At 45.2% G+C, this 13,353-nt stretch overlaps 1 protein-coding gene across 6 annotated transcripts in view; it reads left to right on the top strand.

Moving 5' to 3' along the window:
• The window catches only part of jmjd1cb (jumonji domain containing 1Cb), a 92,503-nt gene that overhangs the window by 67,875 nt on the left and 11,275 nt on the right, over positions 1–13,353 (top strand). For 3 of the 6 annotated variants that reach the window (XM_058620150.1, XM_058620153.1, XM_058620155.1), the window contains 10 exons: positions 5,263–5,368; positions 5,486–5,610; positions 5,722–5,865; positions 8,946–8,987; positions 9,178–9,448; positions 9,681–10,235; positions 10,326–10,674; positions 11,244–12,225; positions 12,475–12,672; positions 12,949–13,121. In XM_058620150.1, the coding sequence (XP_058476133.1) occupies positions 5,263–5,368; positions 5,486–5,610; positions 5,722–5,865; positions 8,946–8,987; positions 9,178–9,448; positions 9,681–10,235; positions 10,326–10,674; positions 11,244–12,225; positions 12,475–12,672; positions 12,949–13,121 (2,945 nt within the window). The remainder of the gene's footprint in view (positions 1–5,262; positions 5,369–5,485; positions 5,611–5,721; positions 5,866–8,945; positions 8,988–9,177; positions 9,449–9,680; positions 10,236–10,325; positions 10,675–11,243; positions 12,226–12,474; positions 12,673–12,948; positions 13,122–13,353) is intronic. The other 3 variants (XM_058620154.1, XM_058620152.1, XM_058620151.1) reach the window with 2 other exon arrangements.

Below are 13,353 nucleotides of genomic sequence, written 5' to 3'. Positions count from 1 at the left end.
AACAAACCAAAGGTCTCATTATTGTCTTGAATGAAAGACACATTTACTGCAAAGCTGTGTTTCCACTAAGTGGAACGGTTCGCTTTGGTGCGGTACATGTGTTTTTTGAATTTCCATTAGGAATACTACCAAAATAACCAGCCACAACTGTTCCATTTTTGGCACCCTTTCCTTGGTGTACCAGAGTAAAATGGTACGGTACGGCCCAGGAGGAGCTAGACCGGCTCCACCCATGACAGTCAGCTGATTGGGCTCATACAAAGCTTGACGTCTTGTTTAAACAAACCAAGCAGGAAAAAAGGAGATGCTGGATGTCCTCCACTGTTGTCGGTTGTGCTGCCGTTCGCTGTCGCACCAGTCCGACATCATGCTACGTATCTCGCTGACAGTTACCAGGCATAGCCCACACCCCGCCTACCATTTAATGGTGCTGTTTTCAGTTGAAATGCAAGCCTGACCCAGGGCTGCACCAAGATGGAAACACAGCATAAGTTGGGCAGCTTTATAGTGCCCAAAGTCACATGTCTTTGTAGCAAATTGCAAAGCAAATCCCATTCACTCGGACATATTGTTTTATTAGTTTATGTCCCTCTCAAAATATACTCAAAATCCAACCACCGTGCAGACCACACAAGCACATCCTCACACTCCAGCAGCCTCCTGAAGTGAGGGAAAGTTGGAGCCTTGCTTTCTTCCAGGAACTGCTGACTGCAAAGAATCGCACACACACACACAAATGTCCAGTCCAGGTCTCTGTTCCTCTGGCACACAGAGCTGCCCATTCTTTTGGAGACCTTTGAACCCTGCAGAGCAATAAAAACAGTGTGACTCTCACACACACTCAGTGTGAGCGGTGAAGCAATAGCCACGCCCCTCTCTGTTTTTCCAGTTGGACAGGAAGGCTGGAGGGAGTGAGTAGAAGGCAGGGGGGGGGGTGGGAGTGGGGGTGCGGGGGCTACAATCTGTTTGGCATAAATGGTACAATGAAGTCACTGTTAAGTGGGCCAACCCAGCCTACTGCATGTGTGTGTGTCTGTGTGAGTGTGTGTGAGCGTGTGTGTGCGTGCGTGCGTGTTGCTTTCTGCTAGAAAGTTATGGTGTGTGCTCAGACTCAGGGACAGGAGGTAGAGAATAAAACTGTTGGTGCTGACTCAAGAGTTTGACCAACACACACACAGGCACGGCATAGTTTTCCAAACTTTTACGCTGGTGGCAGCAGAGTTGTTTTTCCCTCTTTAATGGTAAAGACATTAAATGTATTGAACATGTTCTTCCTTCACAGATGCTCTCGGTTGATTGCGGTCTAGTCAAGTGAAGTGAAATGTCGTAAAAGTCCATCTTTACCCCTCTTACTATAGAACCTATAGGAAGTGTCCATAACAGCACTGCCTTCAGAAATCCTTCAGGGTTCATGGGGAGTTGAAGCGATGCTGTAATGCACGCAGGCTAAGAGAGCAGACGCTCACCAGGCTGTTGACAAGTGACATGTTTTCGTCACATGTTACTGTCCACTTGGAATTCTGTTGAATGAATCAAATTTGATTCATTATTACAGTCATGCTCCCAGTGAATTAACATCTGATGATGTCACCTTGTGCTTGAGATGTTTGATTTTCATCTACCAGTTGTAAAGAAGTAAAGAAAACACATTTCTGTGAAAACAATGATTACTTTTGAATGATGCCTTATCAAAACCTTATCAACTTTTACAATAAAAATTCCCTTGTACATCGCACATTTAGTGACAGTCCAGATATGTAGCTGCATCTGAAACCATTATAACAATCGGAGGAGCAGGAGTGTAGTGAATTAAACTGGAGGAGAAAATAAGTACATGCACCTCTGCACGCACACACATTCACACTTTCTTAAGTCATTACTTTTCACAAGCTTTACTTCTTCTTTCAGACACATTACAAACATATACGAGTAATCTTATATGTTTTTTTATGACTTTTTATGACGTCACAGTGATAATCAAGCCATTTCTTCCTGTTTCTCAGAACAGGGTTATCTGTCTGTCAAATCTTAGTTGCATATTTGCAACATCATACTTCACATAAAGTGAAGGCAAAACTAACTCCCTGGGCAAAACTATAACCATCAGTTTTAGAAGAATAACATCAGAAACCCCTGTTACCGTTTGTTCCCCTCCTTTCTCGTGTTGTCTCCATGGCAACAAACAGTGTCCCTGAACAGAAGGGTGTTTGAAGTCTTTCACAAGCCATCTGTCTTTCTTCGCCATATATATGTGAATGTGTCATATTTGTTGTTATATTACTAATAATCTGGTGCGCAAGATGTGCTCATGTCATACTGCGGTGTGTGTGTGTGTGTTGAGTGTACACTATTGTGTCATTCACAGCAGGGCTTTTACAAACAGCCTACAGTCACAGAACACAATGCAAGGTAAAGGTTGAGGACAATTAAACAATTAAACAATTAAAGCTGCATTATGTATTTTAAGTAATTGTTAACCGAAAGTACCTGTGTCTTATTTTCAGTTGGAAAGCCTTTCATGATTGTCAGCTTTTTGATTACACCAAGTCACTGGCGCAACGTAGTAGTGTAAGCTTTTATGACAGGCCCTTGTACACGTGGGTTACTGATAAAAAACACCCACACATTCACTGTATACAGTATTAAACAACAATGGGGATTTTACTTTGCTAAGAGAGGAGAGGTCATGGACGGTGCTTTGTCAGAGTGCTGACAGGTGAAAACAATGCTTGAGTCAGAGCAGAGGAGCTGTTCAATGTCACCGTAGTGCTGAACTGACCACTGACTCTGACAAAAGGGCATTTTTGTGGTGCAATAACTTCACAACAGCACTCCCACTTGATGAATAGGCAAGCAATCATATAGCAATATGAAGTCTACGAGAGCACAATGAGACCATACCAAAACTGATCCAATTGACAATCTGTATAAACCGGAGAATCGGCTCGCTTTAACAACACCAGACAACGAATTGTGCGCTCGGCAGCGACTTGAAAAGGTAACGTGTCACACAAGGCACGGCAGCTCACCACCATAATCCATTAGCACTGAAAAAAAAATGCTTGGTGCTTGGTTTATTTCAGTCGCGATGTCCTCCTGAATACACTGTGACAAAATGTATATGAGCTCGTCCTGGACGGCGCGGCTGTTTGATCAGCTCTTGCAGCACATGGTCACAACTTGCCAGCAGCTCAATAATTGCAAGACATTTTGCACTGTTTAGTTCAATATTTCCCTATTTCCCCTTGCAAGTAGCTAGTGTTAGCATCACATTCACCCACAAATGCGCTTCAGCATTTGTCTCCAAAAGAGCAGCAGCTTTACGCACGTCCTTCCCCAGCTGTGGATCAATGGTTGACATGGAGAACCCAGTCTCTCACTCCCTTCATCCGTGCATTATTATAGCAGGGTGGAACACAAACTACACAGTATAAATTATAAATCCCAGGCCTGCCTCTCTCCGCGGGCCCCCCCCAACCCCATGGGCCCCGGTGTGGCTGCACCTGCTGCATTGCCTACAGTTACGCCATTTCACCACGTCTAATCAGAATTGATAACGACACGTCTCACATGTCTTTCATACGGAGTTCTGCAGCAGAGGCAGCAATTTTACCTTTAAATTTGGCTGGTCGAAATATATACATCTTATATTGTAAGATCTCTATGTAAAGTCCTTGTTGTGATTTAGTGATATATATAAATAAAAAATGCATTGTAATTTCAATTCACTGACAGGGTGGCAGCGTGAAGGAAAAAAATCTGTGCACTTGATGCTGTGCTGATGTTCCAATTCTCTTCTCTCACTTGAAAATAGACCAATGGGGGGCCTCGGTGACAATGTTGCCTTGGTAACACCTTTTCTGTGTATTTGTCTGAACTGGCCCACGGTGAGCCAGAATAGATATTAGCAGAAATAGATGCACAGGCACATACATGTATGTTATTTTCTGCCTGTGTAAAGTTAAACATAGTCAGGCTTTAAAGGCTGTGTAAAAGTTCTATTTATGTCACTGTTATTAGAAGAACCTCCAGTGTTGACAGTAAATCTTCACATTTAATGTTTCATTCATAAGTCCGCCACCCTTGATATTGAAAATGATTAAAAAAAACAAAAAAAAAAACATCACTGGGGTAAACTCATGGACTTTTCTTGAGCTTTTTCCCGGTGTTTTTTTATGTACCAGTTTAACTCACATCATGTTATTCACACATCTTTTTTTCACACATGTTATTCACACAAGATTACACACATCTACTTTACTTCTACTCTCTTAAGCAAATGCTGTGGTCCTTGACATTGTAAGTATATATGAGAGACATGCTGACCTTAGTAGCTCTGCCTTCCACCGACTGTGCTATTCTTAGTATGCTGATTTAAAAGAGAGCTGGACGAGACTGTGAAACTAGAACACTGCAGCAGAGAGAGAGAGAAAGAGAGAGAGGGAGGGACTGAGATGGGAAGGTGAAATGAAAGACTAATTTAGTCTGATCTGCTTCCTGCTGAGTCTCAACCTCTGTTTTTATTTCTGTCTACTGGACTGCATCAATTAAAGTCATTTGGATTGTAGTAGAGAATTCATATTCACCCCAACCCTTACCCCGCAACATATCTAAGGCCACTGCATTGTGATTCTGTCTATATATTCGACTAAAGATCTTTATTAAGTACCTGAATGATTTTGTTGTTTTCTTTCTTCAGCTTTGCCTCAATTTCACAGAGTTGATTTTTGTCCAGATTTCTAACTATGCATCAGACTGTCAGTAGTATACATCATATATGAAAGTCTGTGCACCCCACTGACTACCGTTTAGAATATGACATAAAAAGGACAAACATTACTACCCACAGTGCAACAGTATTTCCCTCTGATGATTCATCTGCGACGCATCACTAGGCTCCTCCGAGTGATCTTGAGAGAACAGAGATTCACAGCAGGGAGGACAAGTTTGGTGACACTTGTTTTTCCTCTTCCTCGTGCTGTTGGGAGTATTCCTGATTTATTGTCGTTTGATATAGAAAATGTTCCCACTACTTCTTTCTTTCCAGTGTGCGTAATAAAATCTTCTTTGCAAGGCTGCTGGTTTTCCCCCCGTGAGCTCATATGAACTGACATGTGCAGTGTTTTGTCAGTGTTTTTTTGCATCATATCACCACACCTTAAATGTTATTATTTATATTTAATTGTGCCACCGTTTTCAAAGTGTAGTTGTGTTTCCTGCTGACTCTTTGCTGTATCTTCTGTGTGTGTTTTTGTTTCTCAGGATGAGGTGGACAGTCAAAACCCAGTGTTAAGAGACAACCCTCAGCTCCATGAAGAAGTGAAGGCGTGGCTCAAAGACCAGAAAGTGCAGGAAATTTTTATGCAAGGCAAGTTTTTGTTATTCCTGTATAATTGTATTAACTAACAGTAGTATTGTAACAGGTTGTGCAAACAGTGTTTTTATACTGCGGCAATGAGAAAAATAACACTGCTTCATGTTACAGGTCCCTATTCGTTGAATGGCTACCGCGTGCGTGTGTATAGACAAGACTCAGCCACCCAATGGTTCACCGGCATTATTACACACCACGACCTCTTCAGTCGAAACATGGTCGTTATGAATGACCAGGTACGCTTGCTCTCACACGCAGTCTCACACACAATACATTCACACTGCTCAACAATTGAATTCAAGTCAAGTTTTTTACTTACACACGTGGACGCTCCTCTGTGTTTTCAGGTGCTAGAGCCTCAGAACGTGGATCCGTCTATGATCCAGATGACCTTTCTGGATGACGTAGTCCACTCATTGCTGAAAGGAGAAAATATCGGCATCACCTCTAGACGAAGATCACGATCCAGCCAGAACAACAACTCTGCCCATGTGAGTACATGAACACACACACACACACACACACACACACACACACGAAGCAAACTGAACAGCATGTTTGCACCTCTGTTAAAACTCCCTAAAATTAGCTGTAGTGTTGCTGAAGGAGGAAACACATTCGAAAATAGCTGACAATGTAACAGTCTGCTAAATATTAACATTTACAATGCAAATGAATAAAAATGCAGTGGTCATTGAAGTATCTAGTGCACCAGCAGTACTGTGTGCAATAATGTGAACATATCCGAAAGCACAGCAAACGGAAGCAAAAAGAACGAGCCAGCAAGGAACGTCCCATTAGGAACACCAGGGCACCTCCAACTGCTGTTTTCAACATCATGCCCCCCAAGGTCAGCAAAGTCAGGCAAGTCGTGGAGAAGGCAAGATCTTCATCAGCACCAGGCCCAAATGGAATCCCCTACAAGCTCTACAAGAACTGCCCCAAGGTGCTTGAGCTGCTATGGTACCTCATGAGAACTGCCTGCAAAAGCCATAGCGGTCTTCATCCCCAAGGAAGCGAACTCCAAGGACATCAGTCAGTTCAGAAACATCGCCCTGCTGAACGTAGAAGAAAAAACCTTCTTCTCTGTGCTGGCCAGGAGGATGACCACCTACCTGCTTGAGAATGACTACATCGACACCAACTGCCAGAAGGCGGGAGTCCCAGGGTGCGTAGAGCACTCTACAATGATCTGGGACCAGATCCAGAAGGCCAAGCGGGAGAAGACAGACCTGCACATTGTCTGGCTCGATCTTGCTATGCGTACGCATCAGTCCCACACCAGCTGATAAACTACGGCATGGAGTTCTTCCATATGCCCTCCTGCATAAAGAACATGGTGGCATCCTACTTCAATGACCTGCAGATGTACTTTGCCCTCCAAGACTTCACCACAAGATTCCACTGAGCAACCCATTAAACTGCAAGTAAGATGGAAAAGCCAACACATTCATACGAAAGTTGTTGGGGCTGCCACGGTGCCTCTCCGAAACGGGCCTCTTCGGAAGGACCACCCTCCAGCTGCCGCTTCAATCCATTAGTCTGGGTTACATGCAGGAGAACACCAGGCTTGTTCTCGAGTTGAGAGAGTCCACTGACCTGGCTGTAAGGAATGCGAAGCCCAAGGTTCAGACAGGCCGGAAGTGGTACGCCCAAACTGAGGTCGACCAAGCCCTCAGTCGTCTGCAACACCATCACGGTTCTGGTCCAAGGCCACCTGCAAAGAGAGGAAGGAGATGGTGGTGGCAGAGGTGACAAGAATAGAGGAAGAGCGTTACAAGATCAAGGCCGTGTTGCAGGGCCGACAGGAAGCTGGACAACCTGGGAGTGAGCATCACTTGGTCAGACCTGTGGAAGATTCCACAGGCAAGGTTCAGCTTCCTCATCCGCTCAACCTATGACACGCTTCCCTGCCCTCTGAACCTTCACCAGTGGTTCGGGAGTGAGGAATGTTGCACGCTCTGCAATACCCCTAACGCAAGCCTCCAGCACATCTTATCAGGCTGTAAGAATCACACTCTCCCAGGGACACTACAGATGGCGCCACAACCAAGTCCTGAGAAAACTGGCTGAGGTGCTAGAGGGGCAGCGACAGGGCAATAAAGGTCAGTTTGCCCCTTACCAGGAGTGGAACATGAGATTTGACCTTGACAGGCAGCTCCAGATCCCAGTCGAGATCACTGCAACATCTCTCCGCCCCAACATAGTGGTGTGGTCCACCAAGGCAAAATCTGTGTTCCTCTTTGAGCTCACAATACCAGCCGAGTGGGTGATGGAGGCTGCCTACGAACGCAAGAAGGCCAAGTACTCAGAGCTGGCTGCTGAGTGCCGGGAGGCTGGCTGGAGGACCACCATCTACCCAGTGGATGCCAAGGCTACATGGGGCTTACAACCATACGCCTTCTGAGGGACGCAGGAGTGACCGGAGGGAACCTGAAGAAGGCGAAAGAGCTAGCGGAGGAGGCCGAGAAGGGGAGCTTTTGGCTCTGGCTGAGCAGGAAAGACAAGAGCTGGGGAAAAAAACAACTAACCCCAACAACAGCTGCAGAGCGAAACACCCATCAGCTGCAGGGGGTTACAGGGAGACGTCCCTGTCACTGCTCCGCGTTCCAGGATTAAAGGAGCAAAACGTTGGTGAATGGTGGTTCCTGGCTGATGACCCTGCAGCTGACCCGGGGGCAACGGAAGGAGGTGCGACTGGCAGCAATGCCTAGCAGGTGTTCCACCTACCTGTACATTTCACTTCGGAAGCGAATTTAAAAAGAAAACTCTGCCCTTGTTCATATTAAGCTTTAAATCAAGCATCAATAAAAAATAACCAGCTTAGAAACACGCAAAGAATAATGAGGTGAACAAAAAGGAGGTAAAAAGATAAGATCAAGGCTTTTTTAGAACTCCGATTTTCCATATAGCCTCTAAATGAAGCGACGTTTTTCTGTGTTAAATAAATCTGCAGATAATTTTGATTTATTAAAAAGAGTTTTACACACATTATCTACTGGGGATTATTGTAGCCACTGCCTGTTTCAATTTGCTCACATTCATTTGACCTCAGCATTGTCAAGAATAAACAGTTGTTTATCCGTTGATCTACTCTTAACATTTTAAAAGCTTCCTGAATTTCGCACATTATTAGCTGTTTTTGTTCCCAAACTAGACAATAACCGTGGTTATCTTCTCTCTTTCTTCTTTCTTATTACTGTCAGTCACATGTCTGCCCTCTCGTTTTTTGAGTTTCCTGTCTTAATTGAGAGCGGCTTTGAAGTGAAATAAATTTAAACACAGAGACATGCACCGTTCAGGTTAGCGATTGGCTTATTTCATACGGGGAGACTTACAATTGAACAGAAAGCAACAGAGCACTTTTCACAGTTTGTCATTTATGGTTAAAAATAATGAGACAAACTGTGAAAAGATCTCATTGTTGAACCCGTCCATTGAGCAGACAGTAATTTCTGGTCCCGCAGTTATTAAAAAAATGTGTCCTTTTTTACATTCACTTCATCATTTTTGGTATTATTATTGTTATTTTTTTTTTAATTTTCCTCTTATTCTTGTTAACGTGTTATAGATGGCAGGAGGGAGACCCGGTGGGACCACTGGCAACACTCAGGTATACCAACCTTTTTCCACCCAGCTTTACTCTAGATACCCATAGATTTACTGCTTTTATCAATAACAACACTGGGCATCTCTACAATATCATGTGGTCTAGGCTTCACCTTTTAAAGTACCTTGAAATAATGTATGTTTGTTTGAGTACATGGTGTAACATTTCTTTCTTTTTTGAAATCATCTCACAGAGCCATTACACGCGAGCCCAAGCCCACAGCCCCCGCCCCATCATGACCTCATCAGGTCCCAACCCAAAAGGTTCACAGGGGACGTTGGCTTCCCAACAACACAGCCAGTCACAGCAGAGCCAGCAGCCAGCTAGCCAATCGCACCACTCACCTGGAGGCAGCGGCCGGGAGCAGAGGGAGCAGCGCAATTCCCGCTCGTCAAGGAGGAAAGGATCAGACAGCAGCGTTCCGGAGGAAGACAAGGACAAGAGAGAGGAGAAAACAGGTAGAGGTGAAGACATTTGCCATCAAACGCTGCTGTAAAGATAAACATTGGCTCATTGTATTAAGTTTGAGTGTCTTAACCAGTAAATATTGTGTCATCTGGTAACAGGCGCAGAAACTTGACTGTGATTTGACATATCAGTTTAGTTATGAAGAAAAGAGAGTCTCAGGTTTGAAGTGACAAAGCTGGACACCACTTGGTAACGACTAATCAAACCTTTTTATCGTCATTTATTCAGACTCCAAGTCCAAGGTGAAGCCGGTGGTGACCAAACGTAGGAAGGGCGAAGAAGAAGAGAAGAAGGCGGGTTTAAAGAGGCTGAAGACTGACATGACATCTGACCTGTCAGAGAGCAGTGACTCGGAAAACCCGCACAACAAAAGGGCCATCCACTCGTCTTGCTCCTCGTCCTCCTCCTCGTCCTCCTCCTCCTCATCCTCCTCCTCGTCATCCTCCTCGGAGCCCAACTCTGAAAATGAACTTAAGACTCGCAGTAACGATGTAAAACCAAGTGCCGTTTCCAGAATGGAGGAAGACGAGAAGCCGCTTATACAGGGCGCCAAAATTAACAATTCCTCGGCTCTCATTGGACGGCTGTCCCCATGGGTGGAGCTTCAAGCTACAGAGGAGAGCAAAAAGGGTGTGGTTAAGGATACAGGAAAAATGTCCATGAAGGAGGTGGAGGAATTGGTGGCGGTAACACAGATCACACAGTCTCCACGGCAACCGTCTCTAATGTCTGACACCATCATCCAGGGCGGCATTATTGAGAGCAGCAAGAACACTGTGAAAGGTACAGGCAGCTGCTGCATGGCAACTGTTCTATAGATGATAGTTTTTCAAATGTACCATTCTTAAAACGTTCAATTTTATTGTGTTTTAGCATCGTCTCGAGCCCAGACCCCGTCCGCGTCCCACATCCATAGCAGTGGTGTGATTGACATCACGGATGACGCCCAGGCCACAGTGCACCGCGAGAGCTCCGAGGCAGTGTCGGCTCTGCTCGCCTCCCAGGCTGAGTCCACTGCTCTCTCACCTTACCTCCCCCTCAACCCCTCCCCAGTCTCCTCTCCACCCATTCCACCTTCTCCCTCACCATCGGAAGGAGGCCGTAGAACAGATGTCGAGCCTCCTATGCAGCAGCAGCAGCAGCAAAGCATTTTGGGAGGTGCCATGGCTGCACCAAGGAGTCTAGGCAACAAAACAGAGTTCGCTCCCTCTGAGGTCATCAGGTGAGTCAAACTTTCTTGACAGGTTCTGAACATTACATCTTTTTTAATGTCCTGATGTGATGAGTGGGTAGCAGGTGTGGTTAAGTAGCACATCTGCCAGTGACTGGTCATCAGAGAACCGCTGTATGTTGACAGAAATAAAGATGTAAGATGCTACAAAACATCTTTTTACAGGCTGTCTGAATTTCTCTCTGGAAGTATTTAATACTCAAGAAATAATCCCTGTGAAAACTGTTAAGCTTGGACTGTGGAATCCAAACACCCCACATACCCAACCCCCAACATTGTCTCACTCTCCTTAAACAGTAAATCCCAATATAATCCCTGATAACAATGCATCATATTTTATTTGTTTATAATAGGCTTTGTGTGCACAAGCTGTTGGATAAATACAACTGAGAACTATTTACTATTTAAGTTCTACTTCAGTGTTTTTATCTATGCTCAGTAAAAATGAAAACATTAGGTTATAAAATATTGGAATACAGTTAATTTGACTCATAAATTATGTTTCAAAAAGGAGTTTTTGTAGAAGTAGGATACTAAATCTTATGTGCTTTCTTTTCCAGGCCTCTCACGTCAATAGCTGATAGTGTGGTGCTGGTGGAGAAGGAGAAAACTGTCCTTCACAATCATCTTCATCATCAACAGCAGCCGCAACATCCTCTGCAGCACATGCTACAACAACAACACTACACACCCATCCAATCTGGCATTAAGAGCCCGCCTTCATCTGAAGAGACGAGAAAACATTTGCAGCAACAGCCGCCCTCCCACAAGATGAGCACAGTCCTCTCCCCCGATTTAGCGAAACCCAAAATGAGCCCCAGCCCAAACCCCAGCGCACCTCAGCTTGACTCGCTGAAACAGAAACCCCAGCATCCCAACAACCACCAGAGCCACCCCTATCCCAGCATGCACTCAGCTGAACTTCTCAAAGCCCCAAAGTCCCACCCAAACCTGCTGGACATTTCCAAACCTAAACCCACCACCTCTCCAGAGGTCTCCAAACATAAAATACCACGATACTCCGATACGTCCCCACCTCCGACAGGTCGTTTGTCCGCTAAAGTAGAAACAGTAGAACCTCTGCGGTCTTGTTTTAAACCGGTGCCAGCGCGGCCAGAATCATGTGGAGTCAGCAGCACCAAGAGTCCTCTGATCATTGATAAGAACAAAACCTTCACCATTTATAGAGACCCAGCACTTGTCCGTTCTGATGCAGAGAACTCAGCTGCTGCCACCGTCTCTTCCAATCACGTGGCAGCCTATCTCCATCCCCATTTGCACACCCTGCACTCCCCGTCCCCTCACTCACCCTGCCACCCGGCTTCCCACTCCCACTCCCACGCTGCCTCTCACCTCCTCGCCACAACTCATGCCTCTGCCCTACCTCATCCACACCTCTTACCCCCTGGGGTGCTCCAAGGTATGCCTCCGCCCACAGCATCTCTCCTCGGGGGTCACCCTCGGCTCGACTCCCCCGGCGGATTGGGTCACCTCAGCCTACCTCACGCACACCAGCAGCAGTTCCTACAGGTAGGACTTCAGGTACATCGTTGTGGTTTAAGACTGCAGAGTTCACTTAACCCAAGCATGTAAGAATATTTCAACTGCCCCACTCTCTCTGCCATTTCCTCCCTATGCACTAGGTATTTGTATGTGTAGTAAGATTACACTTTAACATTCATAACCCAAGTAATTATACATATGGGTAGCATGTTAATAAATTCTCCTTCCACATGTGATTTAATGACATTATCCTCTTTATTTTAACTTAAAATTAATGTTTGTTTTCAGGGTCAAGGCCCTCATCCACCTCCACTTCTAGCCCAAGCTCACGGCGGGGCAGCAGGGCTAGGCCTCTACCCCATCCTCTGGCAGTATCCCAACGGAACTCCAGCCTCCTACCCCCCAGGACTCAACCTGCCCCCCACAGCTAAGTGGGTCCACCCCGAAAACCCTGTCACCATGAATTCTGAGGCTTCTCTCAGGAGGGTAGGCATAACATGTTTTGTATTTAATAGAGAAAGTGTGCATGTCTCAAGGAGAAAAGTAGAGGAATGACATTTCTGATTTTTTTTCTGGTATAACAACTTAGTTAAAGTTAACTGGGAAAAAAAATATTAGCTGCACCCTGATCGTCTGTTGTAAATAGGGTGTTATTGTGTTTGTAGGTTTTGTTTGTTTTGTACTATTGACAGGCATGACCACATTTTCTAATTGCTTATTTTACATAAAGGTTTAATCATTTATTGATGTATGTGTTTGCAGAACACAGCCAGTCCATGGCTGCACCAGGCTGCCGGTAGCACTGGTGACAGTCTGGGTTTGCTGAGCCATGTCCCTGTCCGGCCAGCAAGTGCTGATGCCAACCGCCACCACATCAAGATCAACGCACATGCAAGCCCTCCATTGTCAAAGTGCAGCATGGATCTCCATAAAGAGTGAGGAGAACCATTAGTAACATTTAAAGTTAATTTCCAAGATGCTGAATTGGCGTCAGCTGAGAGTGGACATTTATTGCACACGTTTTAGCCCCGGCTGGACAAGAAACTTGTGAGTGTAGCTCTCCGGTGTGTGGACACAGTGAGTGGGAGCATGAGGCTTTCCTGCTGTCTATATTTAATTTCACTACGTTGGAGCAGGACTGAAAGAAATGCCACAGGACAATGTTTG

The sequence above is a fragment of the Solea solea genome, chromosome 21 (genome assembly GCF_958295425.1).
Source record: "Solea solea chromosome 21, fSolSol10.1, whole genome shotgun sequence".
Taxonomy (NCBI): domain Eukaryota; kingdom Metazoa; phylum Chordata; class Actinopteri; order Pleuronectiformes; family Soleidae; genus Solea; species Solea solea.
The sequence above is the reverse complement of the archived record's forward strand: the minus strand, read 5'-3'. Positions and strand labels throughout refer to the sequence as shown.